The 16790-nt window shown below is 44.2% G+C and overlaps 1 protein-coding gene across 3 annotated transcripts in view; it reads right to left on the bottom strand.

Moving 5' to 3' along the window:
* Csnk2a2 (casein kinase 2 alpha 2) overlaps positions 1–12938 on the bottom strand; it is a 52897-nt gene extending 39959 nt beyond the window's left edge. For all 3 annotated transcript variants that reach the window (XM_004663502.3, XM_045153340.1, XM_045153343.1), the window contains exons 1-2: positions 12821–12938; positions 11945–12056 (exon numbers count right to left, since the gene is read on the bottom strand). In XM_004663502.3, the coding sequence (XP_004663559.1) occupies positions 11945–12056; positions 12821–12924 (216 nt within the window). In that variant the 5' untranslated portion in view covers positions 12925–12938. The remainder of the gene's footprint in view (positions 1–11944; positions 12057–12820) is intronic.
* Positions 12939–16790: the final 3852 nt, after the last annotated feature.

Below are 16790 nucleotides of genomic sequence, written 5' to 3'. Positions count from 1 at the left end.
CTTTATGCCTTTGCCATGTAATTGAGCCTTTTGTTGCTCTCCTGCTCCCCAGCCACAGGTCAGGCAGGGGTGCAACTGCTGCACAACCCAGAAGACTGAGCTGTCTTTCAGCATGTTCAAAGAGAGTAACTGGAGCACATTCTACCACCCAACAACTGCCCAAATCAAAGGCAGGGAAGAGCAGGGCAACTGGGAAGTGACACAGCCAAGATGCTAACATTAGACCAAGTAGTCTTAGGAGGAAAGTGACCCACAGCAAAACAGAACCAGAAGGCTGGCAGCTTCCTGAATCTCAGTATACTTCTGAGCCTAGAGAAGAGTCCAGAAGCTAACCATCAAAGAGCCTGGAGGGCAAAAGGGATCACTTTAATTCTGCAATGAAACCAGTAAAGAAATTTAGTATTTGTAAGGGAGTATCTCCCACACCTTAAATGATGACTTTCATAGAGATGCTGTGATTCTTTGGCACAGATAGCATCACCTTGAGTAGGCTAGAAAGTCTCTTGCCTAGGATCCCATTTATTTTAATTCTGAGGGCTGAAAGCTTCAAACTGAGCTGGAGAGATGGCTCATCAGTTAAGGCACTTGCCTGGAAAGTCTAACAACCGAGGTTCAATTTCCCAGCACCCACATAGCCAAAAACACAAAGTGGCACATGTATCTGAAGTTCATTTGCAGCAGCTGGAGAACCTGGCACACCCATTCTCCCTGTCTCTCTCCTCTCTCTCTGTTTGCAAACAACTAAATAAAAATACTTAAAAGATTCAAACTGAATCTATGTTCCTCCCAATTCTTTTTTGCAAGTGTACACATGTGTTAGGCATGTGTGCATGTACATGCTGAGGCCAAAGTTCATTGGATGCCTTCCTCTACACTCGATTTTTTGAGACAGGGTCTCACTGAGACCCAGAGCTCACCACTGGGCCAGAAAAGCTAGCCAACAAGCTCTGGGGATCCACCTGTCTCTGTCTTCCCTCCCAAGAATTTTATTTGAGTGCTGGGATCCAAATTCAGATCCTCATGCTTGCAGAGCAAATTAGGGCTGCAGAGATGGCTTAGCAGTGAAGGTGCTTGCCTAAAAAGCCAGAGGACCTCGGTTCGACTCCCCAGGACCCACATAAACCAGCTGCACAAGGTGGTGCATACATCTGGAGTTCGTCAGCAGATGCTGGAGGCCCTGGTGCAACCATTCTCTCTCTCTGCCTCTGTCTGTTGCTCTCAAATAAACAACCACCACTATATATATATATAAAATTTATAATATATATTTACATATATTTTGTATAGTATATTATATAAATATATTTTATATTTAATTTATTTGACAGAGAAAGAAGGTGAGAGAGAGAGAATGGGCACACCAGAGCCTCCAGCCACTGCAAATGAACTCCAGACACATGCGCTCCCTTGTACATCTGGCTAATGTGGGTCCTGGGGAATTGAACCTGGGTCCTTTGGCTTTGTAGGCCTTAACACCTTAACTGCTAAGCCATCCCTCCAGCCCTATAAATATATTTTTAAATACATTTATATCCACCTGAGTTCAATTTCCCAGCGCCGGCACAAACAACTGTGTATTGCCACAGGTAACTCCAGTTGTGTGGGAAGCAGAGACTGGGGAATCACTGGGGTTCACAAAAACAGCAAGCTTTGAAATGAGAGCTTCCTACTCAACGAAAAACATGGTGAGCTACAAAGGAGTACAGTAAGTCTGGCTATACTTGACGCAAATGGGGCACACACAACTGCAAGCAAACAAGCATACAACACAAAGAGACCATGCATACTATAATATGCAAAAAAAAAAAAAAAAAAGGTTAGCATTTATTTAAAATTTTCTTGCCGGGCGTGGTGGCACATGCCTTTAATCTTAGCACTTGGGAGGCAGAGGTAGGAGGATCGCTGTGAGTTCGAGGCCACCCTGAGACTACATAGTTAATTCCAGGTCAGCCTGAGCCAGAGTGAGACCCTACCTTGAAAAACCAAAAAAATAAAAATAAAAGAGAATTCTTATTCATGAGCTCCGAAAATAAAAAAATAAAGATTTCTATCTATGTGATGGTCAGTTCCAGCTATTTGAGAGACCCTTGTTCATAACTTTTTCCTGCTTCCTACTTGCCAAAACTTAAACAGTTAAGTATAAATTTTGTGACAAATTACTTATAAAAGTTGGCAAAAGTCATTAATATACCCTGATTATTTATCTACAGCTTTTCTTTTTCTTCTTGTAAAGTAGATTTGAGAAGGACTTTAGTTAGCATTTAATTGTGATTCAACCTACAAGCTTCTGCCTACCAAGACCCAAGAATTAGGTCCTCAATAATTCCAGCACACAGTAATGGGAAGTCCCAGTTAAATTTATATGGATTGATGAATTCAAGACAGACAGGAATTATTTCTTAGCTTCCAAACTTGGGCTTATTTTTATTCTACTATCAAATCAATGACTGCCCCCACTACAGTATTATTAATTTTACTACCTGCAATGAAGAACTAAAAACAGGTATGAAGAATAATGGGAGAGGGAAGAAAGTTTGGCCTGGCCAAGAGCATTTATTTCTTTCTTTGCACATCTCAGAAACCTACCGCACTTGACCTAAATATAAATATTAGCTGAGCCCTGTTACTCACATCAACATTTCTTCTAATCTTTCAGTCTCATCATTTTACTTACACTACCAATTCCTTCAGGGTAATCATTCCTTTTTAGAATTTTTTTTTTAAATTTAAAAAGACAAAATATAAGACTGGAGATGGTTCAGCATTTTTCAATGTTCTTGTTTTCAAAGCCTGCCAGCCCTGGTTTGAACCCCTAGCACTCACATAAAGCTGGGTGCAAAAGTGGCAAGAGACCCTGGCTCACCTATACACTTATGTGCAAATTAATAGAAATATTTCTTAACACTTTTTATGGGGGGGGTGCATACAGAATGGGCACTCCAGGACCTCTAGCTGCTGAAAACAAACTCCTGATGCCATGTACCGCCATGTGTATCTGGCTTAAGGGGGTCCTAGGAGATTCAAACCTGGATCCTTTGGCTTTGCAGGCAAGTGCCTTAACTGTAAAGCCATCTCTCTAGTCCTAATAAAAATATTTTTCAACATTTTTTATAATTTTAATTTATTTCAGAGAGAGAGGGAGGGAGGAAAGGAGATAAAGGGCACACCAGGGCCTCTAGCCACTGCAAATGAATTCCAGTTGTATGTGCCAGCTTGTGCATCTGGCTTATGTAGGTAGTGGGGAATTTAATCTGGGTCCTTTGGTTTCACAGGCAAATGCCTTCACACTAAACCACCTCTCTAGCCCCTGATTTTTTATTTTTATTTATTTATTTGAAAGAGAGAGGGAGAGAGAATGGGCACACCAGGACCTCCAGTTGATGCACATGAACTCCAGATGCATGTGCCACTTTGTGCATCTGGCTTATGTGGGTCCTGGGGAATTGAACCTGGGTCCTTTGGCTCTGTAGGCAAGTGCCTTAACTGCTAAGCCATTTCATCAGCTCCCTAATAAAATATTTCTAAGAGACAAAAAAAACAGTATGATACCCCTTGTGACCATAGAAGCTCATGGAAAAAAAAAAAAAAAGCAAAATGATGTGATACCATATCATACCCATTGGGATATTTAAAAACATACACAAGCTGAGTTTGGCTCATGCCTTTAATCCCAGCACTTGAGAGGCAGAGGTAGATGGATCAACTGTGAGTTTGAGACCAACCTGAGACTACACAGTGAATTCAGGTTGGAGGAAAAAAAAAGTTAGTATGGTGGTATAAGCCTGTGATACCTGTCAACCCAGGACTTAGGAGGATAAGTCAGGGGGACTAAGGGATCGCAAGTCAAGGACAGCCTGGGTTAAGACAGTCTCTCCAAAAATAATCATCATCACCATCAACACAAAAAATAAGTGTGGTGTGGATGAGGGTATAGAGGAATAAGAACCCTCACATTCTGCTGTTGGGACTGTAAAAACAGAATAGGACAGCTACTGTGGAAAGTTCCTCAAAACAATGTTAAAGAGCCAGATATGGTGGCAAAGCCCTGTAATCCCACCACGCAGGACGCTGAGGTAGGAGATTCGTGAGTTTGAAACTAGCCTGGGCTATGTATAGAGATGCTATCTATAAATAAATAAATAAATCACCTTATAAACCAGCAATTCTACTTCTGAGTATATACCCAAAAGAAGTGAGTCATGGTCTCATAAGGTATTTACACAACCATGTTTCAAAGCAGATCTATTCACAACAGCTAACATGTGGAAGTGACCCAGCCACTGACAAATGGATAGACAAAATGTGCTATACACACTGGACTATTACTTATGCTTAAATAGGGGGCTGGAGAGATGGCTCAGCAGTTAAGGTATTTGCTTGCAAAGCCTTATAGCCTGGGTTTAATTCGCCAGTACCATGTAAAGGCAGACGCACAAAGTGGCACATGTGCCTAGAGTTCGTTTACAGCAGCAAAAGGCTGGCACACCCACTCTCTCTCTTCCCTTGCAAATAAATTTTTAAAAATATTTAAACACAAAAAAGGAGGCTAGAGAAATGGCTCAGTGGTTAAGATGCTTGTATGCAAACGAATCTGGATTTTCTGGAGTGCTTTCTCTCGCATGCATTTTGTTGTTGTTTTATGAAAGACAGCGTGCATGAGAGAGAGAACTGGCACTCCAGGGCTTTCAGTCACTGAAATCAAACTCCAGATGGTGCTCCATCTTGCACACTTGAGACACTTGTGTGTCTGGCTTACACGGGATCTGGTGAGTCAAACATGGGTCCTTAGGCTTCACAGGCAAGCACCTTAACCACTAAGCAATCTCTTCAGCCCTCCCCAGGTTTTTTGAGCAGGGTCTCACACTGTAACCCAGGTTGGCCTTGAACTCATAGTGATTCTCCTTCCTCAGCCTCCTGAATGCTGGAGTTACAGGCATGAATTACCAGTCTGGAAAAAAAAGAAGGAAACTGTGGCATGTAACATGGATAGATTTATAGACAATATATTAAGTGAAAAAAAAGTATCACAGGATAAATGCTTTTTGATTCCTCTTATATGAGGTACTTGGGAACAGTAAAAACCATAGACACAGAAAGTGAGATGGTGGTTGCCAGGAGACAGGGAGAGAATCAAGGAGCTATTGTTGAATGGATAAAGTTTCAGTTTTACAAGATGAAAAGAGCTATACAGACATATGATGGTAATGTCGCACAGCATTATGAAATGTCCTTAATGCCACTGAACTGAATGCTTTAAAATGGTTACGACATTAAGATCTATGTATTATGTATTACACCATTAAAATGGGAGAAAAAGCAAAGCCTTTTAATCTCATTAAGTGAATGTCAGAGCCTTTTTGGCTACTGGTTTTGCATCTATAACTGTTCATTTAGTGCAAGTATAACACTGTTATCAAAACTATCATTTGCTTTCTTGGAGTTAGGCATATTAAGCACATCTAATCCTCTGAGGCAAGTACTCTAATGGCAGTTTTATACTGAGGCAGTAACCATCCAATGCTACAGTGCTCCTAAGTGTCACACATGATACCAGGGAATCTACTTCCTGGGCTCACCCTGGAAAGAACACTCTGAGTAGTGAGAATAGTATTAGCTTCCTACTCATCTACATCTGTACTATATATGATGCTACTGTGCTAAAGAGAAAATAGTCAAAAAGTTACAAAAGAAAAATCTAGTTCTAAAACTCCAGACTTCTGTTCATTTATCGCATGTCTTACTCTGTACCACTCTGATTATCAAGTGGCAGATCTGGAAACTGGGTCCTAAAAAACTACATGGAGGCAGAGAAGATAGTTCAGTGGTTAAAGGTGCTTGCTTGCGAAACCTGCTGGCTATGGTTTAGTACAAAGCCCGATGCACAAAGTGGTACATGTGTCTGGAATTTACTTCCAATGGCAGGAGGCCCTGACACACCCATCCTCAATCTTTCTGCCTGCAATTAAAAAAAAAGAGAGAATGGGTACTCTATATCAAGAAACTCTCTCTCACATAAACTCTAATATGTCAAAGGGATAAAACTGTAAACCCAGGGCTGAAATGGCTAAGGAGACCTGTTGGCTTGGGTTCAATTAGCCAGCACCTATATTAAGCTAGATGCAAAAGTGGCACACAAAGCTTGATGCACATGCCTGGAGTTAGGGTTTGCAAGAGCAAGAGACCCTGACATACCCATTCTTCTCTCTCAGTTAAATAATAGTAACACAGAGAACCCCTGCCTCAAACTCTCTTGGTCTGCATCAACCCAAAATCCCACCGGTGACCATCAAAATCAAATCTTTCTCTGAGAGAAATAACCTCAAAACTCAATTTCTTCCAGTACAATTCAGTATATCAAGAAGTCAGGAGCCGGGCGTGGTGGCGCACGCCTTTAATCCCAGCACTCGGGAGGCAGAGGTAGGAGGATTGCCATGAGTTCAAGGCCACCCTGAGATGACAGAGTTAATTCCAGGTCAGCCTGGACCACAGTGAGACCCTACCTCGAAAAACAAAAAAACAAAACAAAAAAACAAAACAAAAAAAAAAAAAAAGAAGTCAGGCCAGCATGGTGGTGCATGCCTTTAATTCCAGCACTTGGGAGACCGAGGTAGGAGGATCTCTGTGAGTTAGAGGGGCAGCCTGAGAGTACAGAATTCCAGGTCAGCCTGAGCTGGAGTGAGCCCCTGCCTTGAAAAGCAAAACAAAAGAAGTCAAATATCCAGCAAATATCTTGTGTTTCTCACATCTACCAAGGCTGTGACAGGTAGAGTTTTACTTATAGTGCTTGCATCACTGGGGCCCTACACAAACTGTATCCTTTCTCAGGATATTGGCTCATTTGCATAATGGATTTTGGTCCTAATGGGCTCTAAGCACCCACATTCTGTGATTTTGTTGGACATAGGTTAACTATGCTCTCCATCTGTTACTCCACAATGTCAGGATTAGAAAAAGCACTGACTAGTTCATTCATAAAACACTGTATTAGTTTTTTTTTTCACTTCTTTTTTTAAATTTAATTTATTTTTTAAATTTATTTTTTTTTTTAATTTTTATTAACATTTTCCATGATTACAAAATATATCCCATGGTAACTCCCTCCCTCCCCACCCCCAAACACTGTATTAGTTTTAATGCTACTAATACTTTAATACTGTTTTACCTACTATACTATGAAATATTGGTTTAAACTAAAATTTACAAAAAAAATGTAAATATGGGACTGGAGAAATGAATCAGTGGTTAAGACACTCGTTTGCAAAGTCTGACATCCTGGGTTCGATCCGCCAGTTTACAAAAAATGTAAACATGGGGCTGGAGTCAGTGGTTAAGGTACTTGCTTGCAAAGCCTGATGGCCTGGGTTCGATCCCCCAGTACCCACATAAAGCCAGATGCACAAAGTGGTACATGCATCTGGAGTTCATTTGCAGTGGCTAGAGGCCCTGGAATACCCATTCTCTACCTCCCTCTCTCCTTACAACCAATTTTTTAAAAAATGTAAATACCACTAATGTGTTTGCTTTATGAAGTGTAAGAAAGCCGTCCCCAGACAAAGAAAAAGTATTTCATCAGCATAGAGACACCACCATTTTGATAAAACATAAAGAGAATCAGCTGACCAGGAAGCCACTAACAAGGATCTGTCATCATACTAGCCCCCTTCCAATGCCACCTCCTGATAACTCTGAATTTTATTTTACCAATTTATTTTGTTGTTGTTGTTGTTTTTTTGGGGGGAATGCCAGGGATTGGACCAGGGCCTCATACTTGCTAGATCACTGCTCGACCCCTGACTGACAATCTCAGCCCCAAAAACACATTTTTTAAAAGATTTTTTTAAAAATCTTTTAAAGCTAGGTGTGGTGGTGAATGCCTTTTATCCCAGCACTCAGGAGGCAAAGGTAGAAGGACACCAACCATTTGAGACCACTCTGAGACTACACAGTGAATCCCAGGTCAGCCTGGGCTAGAGCAAAATCCTTCTTTGGAAAAAAAAAAAAAATATATATATATATCTAAGACAAAGAGGTAGACATGCACAGAGTGAGAATAGGTGCACCAGGATGTCCCGCCACTGCAAAGCAACTCCAGATGCATGTGCCACTCAGTGCATCTGGCTTTATGTGGGTACTGAGGAATCGAACTCAGGTCCTTAAGCTTTGCAGGCAAGCACCTTAACCACTGAGCAATCTCTCCAGTGACCAATAACACATTTTTAAAAGTCTACAAATTTGCTGGACATGTCTATAACACAAATTTTAGGACCACAATTGTTTTAAACTCAATACTTAATTTTGAGGGGGGAAGGTAGGTGGGTAACCAAGCTGTTTATAAAATAAAATACTATCATTAACAGGAAGCCTTACATGGGAACTTCCAAGCCATTGTAGCACTAGTTTAAAAAAAAATTTTTTTTTTAAATAGTACGGTTCTTGACTATGACTCAGGAAATAGCTATTTAATTTGAAAACTCAAGGACCCCCCAAAAACTACTAGAAGTTATGTACACAAGCAGTGTTCACAAAATGTTAACAGTTGTCCTGATTGGGCCAGTGCTTGTCCTTCTGTGTACATCTTTCTAAGTACTCATGCAAAGAGCCAAGACCTAAATTATCAGGGCCAAAAGATGAAACTTTTGACACTGAAGTTGCTTTCTGCTGGACACAAGGACCTTTAACAACCACTCCCTTCTTTTCCTCCTTTCACCTTAAAATGATTTCTGAGGGAAAAAAAGAAACAAAGCAAAACAACAGAAACACCACCACTGACTAGTTTTAAGATTTAACCTCAGAATATCACTTTATGGCAGAAATGAGACAATTTTCTCTACCCATTTTGAAATTTGTACATCTCTTAATCGTTTTAATACATTCTGATCAATAAAATATTTAGAAAATTTAGATGTAAATGAAATGAAATAAAAGCTACAGTGATCTCTCAACATCCAACCATTATACACACGGGAAAGATCGATATGAAATGTTATTGATCGATGGGACATCTGGTCCTCAAGGAATGTACCCTGTGTTTTGGTCACTAACACATTAAGGTCTTTCCTGCAGCTGAAATATAGTAGGCTTATATGAAAAACAGCCTTTTCAAAATCCTTAGTGAGCAGCTGACACTTACTGTGAAGGGTTTAATTTTCTAGACCAAATGCCACAACAGAAGGTATTAGTCCTACGTCCAACTTATTTGAATAAAGGAGCATAACTCTGGGTAAGGAGCCTGTACTTTTTGAAAAATAATACTCTTAATCCATTACAGCAAGAAAGCCATAATCGTATCATTAGTGGTTTCTTACTCCATCCTTCAAATGAGACCTGGACAGACATGCCACAGGGCTTTGAGAAATAAGACTGCAGTTTTCACAAGTGGAAGCATGGTGGTTCAGGCTACACTGTGAAAAGAAACCTTGTCAAAAACAAAACAAAACAGAACAAAACAAAAAACCCAAAACAAGAAACACTTCATTAACTAGAATACCCAAAAGGTGTCCCAAGCCTCAAGCCAAAACACTAGAACTTACTCTATATTCAGTGCTCAGATCCTACAGTCCAAGGCTAAACCAAATAGTCAGGGGACATGAAGAAATAGGAAAAGAGGTCTGTGAAGGGTCATTTCAACACAGTTTACCAGGTAGGTTTCTTTGTGCATTTAAAAGTCACCTGTAGCATCTTCTACATAGGGCTCCTCAAGCATATGCTGAGACTCCTTGCAGTAGAGCAAAACTAGCAACTAACCCTATAAAGTTTTTATAAGGATGAGATGCTCTCTTAAAGGAACGCACAGGTATTTACACACCTGAAAGAACAGCAAGCAGTTCCTTAAAAAAATACAAACAAAAAACTCCCTACAGTAAACTGCACTTATTCTATGGCTTCAAGCAACATCCCCGGAGGAAGTAAAATTTCTCTTTTTTTTTTTCTTTCCCTGAGGTAGGGCCTCACTCTAGCCCAGGCTGACCTGGAATTCACTGTGTAACCTCAGGGTCACCTCTGGACTGCTGGGATTAAAGGCATGTCCCACTAAGCCTGGCTCTCTAAAACAAAACAAAACAAAACAAAACAGAGCTGGAGAGATAGCTCAGGTGCTTGCTTGCAAAGCTTCATGGCCTCAGTCAGATTCCCCAGTACAAAGTGGTGCTTCCATCTGGAGTTCATTTGCAGTAGCAGGAGGCCCTGGCATAGCCATAACTCACTCTGTCTCTAGCTCACATTAATAGACACACACACACTCAACTCAAACCAGATATGGGGCTGAATGCCTTTAAGCCTAGCACTCAGGAGGCAGAGGTAGGAGGATCACTGTGAGTTTGAGGCCACCCTGAAACTACAGTCTGAGTTCCAGGTTAGCCTGAGCTAGAGTAGACCCTACCTCAAAAAATAAAAAAGCCAGGCGTGGTGGCGCACGCCTTTAATCCCAACACCCGGAGGCAGAGGTAGGAGTGCCGTGAGTTCAAGGCCACCTGAGACTACATAGTGAATTCCAGGTCAGCCTGGACTACAATGAGACTCTACCTTGAAAAACAAAACCAAAAGACAAACAAACAAAAAAATACAACTCAAGACCTTAAAGGTACAACCTATTTTTAATGAAGAGGAGAGCCAAGCTCCATGTCTTCAATATCACTCCTCACTTCTCCCGTGTTTTGGGCAGGAGAGACAGCTTTACCCACCACTCTCAACTATAAATCTGCTCTTTTATCACTAGACTAGATTGGCACTGAGTTACCAACATTCGTCATTCTTCTGAAAGATGATTTATACAATATGAAGTGTGACCCCACATATTCAATGAGGGGTACCTACACAAATGTCCTAACACTCAAGGGCAGCTTTTTAACTCTATTTTTATTCCAAAGAACCTTAATAGAGCCACAGTGAAAATCATGTATATGTGAAAGCACTGCTTCTTCAGCACTCTTTATCTTTCACCAAGACATGTACACACACTAAATCATTTGACAATAAGGACTCCTCTCAGAGTCTAAGGATGACTTTCCACGATACCCCCTGTAAGACGTTATTACACCTTCAATCCCCTAAAGGGAAACTTCTTCATGCTCATTAAAATCACGTCATCATCTGAGTGATAACAGGCATATCATTATCAAACCAAGACTCTGGACCAGATACTAAGGCAGTTTTGTTCCAATTATTACTTTAGTGACTTGAAATGTACTCTTCTGTTGCTCCAAATTTCACTTTTACTAGCTGATAACAGATAAAGACTTCCACACTATCCATTCCACCTGAAATTTTATTGCCAAAGGAGACATGATTATTTCTCTGCATTTAGACATGAAGCAACTTATCTATGAAGTGACACCGTTGTGAGTTTGTTTTTTTTTTTTGTTGACAACTTTCTAGAGTAATTCCAAGCAGAAACTCACAATGCTCAAGGAGCTCCATACAAATAGTGTCTCTATTAAAAAGCTTTTCTTTCTTGGAAATTTTGTTTTGGGAGTCCATAATTTACACTTTTGTTTGTTTTCATTTTTTGAGGTAGGATCTCACTCTAGCCCAAGCTGACCCGAAACTCACTATGTAGTATCAGGGTAGCCTCGAACTCTTGGCGATCCTCCTACCTCTGCTTCCTGAGTGCTGGGGTTAAAGGCGTGCGCCACCAAGTCCGGCCATAATTTACACTTTAAAATAAGGATGTTCCTGACCTATTAAACTCTAGTTTAAGGCGCTGGGATGTAGCCTAGTGGCCGAGCCTTTGCCTAGCATGTATGATGCCCTAGATTCAATCCCCTGAACTGAAAAAAAAAAAAAAAAAAAGTTCAGATTTAATACCAGTCTGCACATTTCCTCAAAAGTCCACTTCAGGAAAATGGGCTGGGAGGAGTAAAAATACTAAAATGAGAGCTTGCTCCGTTCTTTCCTTGTCCTTTTGACCTGTGGGGAAAACGTGGCATGCCACTCATGGGACACTCACCTTGAGAATTTTCACAACCACTCTCTCATTGTTGGTGATGTTAATGGCCTCAAATACTTCACTATACTTTCCCCGACCAAGTTTCCGAACCAGTTGGTAATCATCTTGATTACTGTGAAAGGCAAGACACACACATAAATGCCAGGATTTGGGATTAATCAAAGCCTAAGCCCACTGCACACCCCTTCCATGAATCAAGAATTTGGACGTATCTACACATCACGCCACCACTCATTCTCTACATGGAAGCCACGGCCAGCCTAAGCTTGGCTCTCTTCACTCCGCAAAGGTCCTAACCTAACTGATCCCTCCTAACCCGAGGGGCCCCCGCAGGTAGGTAGGTAGGCGGCCCTCTGGGGCAAGCATCCCCCCGGGAGGCCCAGGGGGTGTCTGTCGGCCCGCACCTGCCTCTCCCGTCTCACACGCGGATGGGAGCCACTGCCGGCTTGGGGAATCTGGACGTCTCCAAAAAAAAAAAAAAAAAAAAAAAAAATTGTTCCTCCCACCCGGCCTCATTTGAGAAAACTAAAAAGGCTGAGAATTTTAATAGCTCCAGAGGACAGCTGTGGACTCCCCACCCCGACAGAAAGCCAAGAGTGCGAGGAGGAAGGCTGGCTCCCTCCCTCCCCGCAGGCTCGGGGCCTCCCCCCCGACCCCCCTTACACTTCTCTTCCCGGGGGGCGCAGAGCCCGGGCCCGATGGGGAGGTAGGGCAGAGGAGGACGCGGACACGTGCGGAAAGGGGACCTCGCCCCCCCCCCACCCCCGACTCCCGGGACCCGAAGCGGCGGCCCCGCCGAGCGGTCGACCGAGCGCGGTTTGCGCGGCGGGGGCGGCCGGCGAGGAGGGGCGCGGGGCCGGCGGGCGACGGCTTTACCCCCAGCTCGGGACGTGGGCTTCGTAGTCCCAGTAGTCGCGGCTCCTCAGACTGTTCACCTCAGCGTAGACCCGGGCCCGACTGCCCGCGGCCGGGCCGGGCATGGCGGGCGGGACCAGGGGGCGCCGCGGGGCGCCGAGGGCGGCGGCGGCGGCGCGGTGGGGGACGCGGGGCGGCGGGCGCAGGAGGCGGCGGGCCGCGGGGCGCCCGAGCAGCAGCAGGAGGAGCGCGGTGGCGGCGGGCGGCCGCGCCAGGCCGGGCCCGCGGGGGCGGGCGGGCGGACGGACGGACGGGCGGACGGGCGGGCGGGCAGGGGGCGCGCGGAGGAAAGGGGGGAGCGCCGGCCGAGCCGGCCCGGCCCTGGAGCGGCCGGAGGAGCGGCGGGGCTCGCGCTGCGCGGAGGCCTCCGCTCGGCTCGCGGCCCCCGGGAGGAGGCGGTGGCACCGGCAGCGGCAGCCACCGGCCGGGAAAGGGGCAGCGGCGGCGGCGGCGGCGAAGAACGAGGAGGAGGAGGAGGAGGCGGAGGAAACCCGGAAAAGGGGCCGCGCTCACTAGGAGCGGCCGCCGCCCAGCCCGGGGCCGCCCGGGCCCACAGCGCCCCCTGCAGCGCGGGGGGACCCGCGGGCGCCCCCCGCCGTGCGACCCCGGCGCGGAGCTGACCCGCCGGGCTTCCTCCCCTCGCAGGCCTGTGGCCTGGGACCGGCTCGCGTTCAGGACCGCCCCGGAACCCGGTGGGTCACTCTGTGTTCACCCACCAGGACCTTCCATACTGACGCAGTCCTACTTTGCTGCCACCAAGTCCCTCCCCAGTGACTAGCGCTTAAGCTTCAGAACATCCTCGGCCTCAGGCTAGCCCCCTTCCCTTCCCCCTTCTCCCGCCCCTCGGGACCCCGCCCTCGTCGTCCACAGCCCCAAAGATGCCCAGTTCCCGCTGCATCCAGAACCCGTCTTCTATTTCACGTTCCCCTGTAAATTCCTTTCCTGATGCTTCGAGTCCAACCAACTCTTGGGTCACTAGGTTAAACTGGAATCTACAGGTTGTTCCATTATAAATTAGTATGTCCCCCTTTGTAAGTCATAAATATATTGTGGGAGATACTTTGAGACTAAAAATACCTGGGCTTTGCGTGGTAGGAGGGAGAGGCAGGAGAGTGAAGAGTCTAGCCTGGAGGGACAGGCAAGGGGTTGGGGATGGGGGTGGCTGAGGGCAAGGTGGACATCCAAACTGGCTCTGAACTAATGCTATTACCTTCTAACCTGAATGCTTTTCTCCCCTTGATCTTCTGTGCCCCTCATCTGTCTTGCATTTTTACCCAAGTTACTTGTCAACAAAACCTCCTTTCCCTGCCCACACTGCTTTGACTACTCCCTTCTCACATTGTTTTCTAGATGAGACCTTGTTTCCTCCTTCATATATCTAACTACCCAGGTTTGAATCCCTGTTCCGCACTTTATAAACTTGCTGCATTTAGGCCAATGACTCAACCTGTCTGTACTTCACATTATATAGCATAAATCTAGTAACAGCACCTACTTCATAGGGCTGTGTAGACAAATGCTAAGTATTCCTGCTGTTATCAGATAGGGTTTCCCTCTCTAACATCATCATGCACCCATTTTTGAGTTTCTTCTTCCCTCCAGTGGCTGACTCAATTCCCTTTTTCATTCTTACCTTAAAGTTCCCTTTATATGGAGTTGATACTTCTGTCTTAAAACCCTGTCCACGTCCTGTGAAAATGCAGCTTGAAATGATTTATTTCCTGATTCATGGTCCATTTCCTCCCCTGTAAAGAGAGAAAGGGGCTGAAGAGATGGCTTAGCAGTTAAGGCACTTGGCTGCAAAACCTAAGGACCCAGGTTAGATTCCTCAGTACCCACATAAGCCAGATGCACAAGGTGGTGCATGCATCTGGAGTTTGTTTGCAGTGGCTAGATTATGTCTCACTCAAAAAACAAAATAAAACATGTTTAAAAACAGAGTTTGAGGCTAGCCTGGGCTACAGAGTTAAGACTGTCTCAAAAAAAAAAAAAATAAGGCCATATGTGGTGGTACATGTCGATAACCCCAGAACTTGGGAAGCTAAAACAGGAGGAAAACTAGGAATTAAATATCAGCTTGGGCTATAGGGTGAATTGAGGCCAATCTGGTCCTCAAACAAACCAACAAAATACCACATTACAAAATCCCACACTGTGTTGCTCAGGATGGCTAGAAAGACATAGATTTGACATTTCCACTGCCCTCATCACTCATAATCAGCAAAGAAGTAACATTAAAAGCACACACATGGGGACTGGAAAGAGATAACTCATTGGTTTAGGCACTTGCTTGTAAAGCCTAAAGGCCCTGGTTCGATTCCCCAGTACTCACATAAAGCCAGATACAGAGTGACGCATGTATCTGGAATTCTTTTGCAGTGTCAGGAGGCCCTGGCATGTCTCTCTTTCTCCTCGCAAATAAATAATATTTAAAATTATAAAATAACGCCTTCCCAAACCCTAAGCCAGGAATGGTGGTGCATACTTATAAATCCCAGTACTTCAGAGCCTGAGGAAGAAGGAACACCATAAGTTCAAGGGCAGTTTAGGCTCCAAAGTGCATCCCAAGCCAGTCTGAGATACATAGCAGAACCCTGTATTAAAACAAAATAAAAGGAGCTGGATATGGTGGCACATGCCTTTAATCTCAGCACTGGGGAGTCTAAGGTAGGAGGATCATCTTGAGTTCAAGGCTACCCTGAGACTACATAGTGAATTCCAGGTTAGCTTGGGCTACAGTGAGACCCTATCTTGAAAAACCACAAAAAGGCCGGAAAAAAAAAAAAATCAACACAAAGGGGTCAGAGAGATGGCTTAGTGGTTAAGATGCTTGCCTGCAAAGTCTAAGGACCCAGGTTCAATTCCTCAGTACCCACATAAGCCAGATGCACAAGGTGTTGCATATGTCCGAAGTTTGTTGTTTGCAGTGGCTTTAGGTCCTGGTGTGCCTGTTTTCTCTCTTCACCTCTTTCTTTCTTTCTCAAATATTATGTATGTATGTATGTATGTATGTATGTGTGATATATATATATATATATGCATGCATGCACTGGAGAGATGGCTTAGTATGTGCTTGCTTGCCCTTGTATGCCTGTATGCTCTACGCTCTCTTTCTCATATATATGTATGTATTAGGAAAGAAGAATGTGTATGACACAGGAAGGTAGAGAATATAGCTAACACAAGGACCCCATTGGCTAGGTGTGTGGTGTATGCTTTTAATCCCAGAATTTGAGAGGCAGATGTAGGAGGATTACTGTGATTTCAAGGCCAGCCTGGGACTACAGAGTGATTGCCAGGTCAGCCTGGGATAGAGTGAGACCCTACCTCGAAAAAAAAAGGGGGGCTGGAGGGATGGCTTAGTGGTTAAGGCATTTGCCTGCAAAGCCAAAGGACCCAGGTTTGATTCCCCAGTACCCACATTAGCTAGATGCACAAGGGGGCACACATGTCTGGAGTTCATTTGCAGTGGCTGGAGGCCCTGGGGCACCCATTCTCTCCCTCGCTCTCTCACTCTCTTCCTCTCTCTCTCTTTCTCTGTCAAATAAATAAATAAATAAATAAATTTTTTTAAAAAGATTGAAAAAATAAAAAGGAAAAAGGACCCTATTGTATGGTGGAACATTACATAGTACTATTACATCAATATTAGATTTTGAGAGTGTGATAACTATGTTGTGCTTATGTAGGGGAATCTCTGGGATTTTAAGAGTTTCATGTCAAGTGTTTAGCATAATCTCTGCAATTTATCCTCGCTTGGTTTTTGCTGAAAAAACGGGTCCCCAAGAGCATGAGCATACAAGGTGAGAAAGGAACCACTGGTTGTCAGTAAGTGAAGAGAGGAGAGCACCTGAAAGTGTGTGTGGTAATACAGTACTGTAATGCCAGCATTTGAAAAGCTAAGATGAGAGGATCAAGAGTTCATGGTCAG

Source organism: Jaculus jaculus, chromosome 1 (genome assembly GCF_020740685.1).
Source record: "Jaculus jaculus isolate mJacJac1 chromosome 1, mJacJac1.mat.Y.cur, whole genome shotgun sequence".
NCBI lineage: Eukaryota > Metazoa > Chordata > Mammalia > Rodentia > Dipodidae > Jaculus > Jaculus jaculus.
The sequence above is the reverse complement of the archived record's forward strand: the minus strand, read 5'-3'. Positions and strand labels throughout refer to the sequence as shown.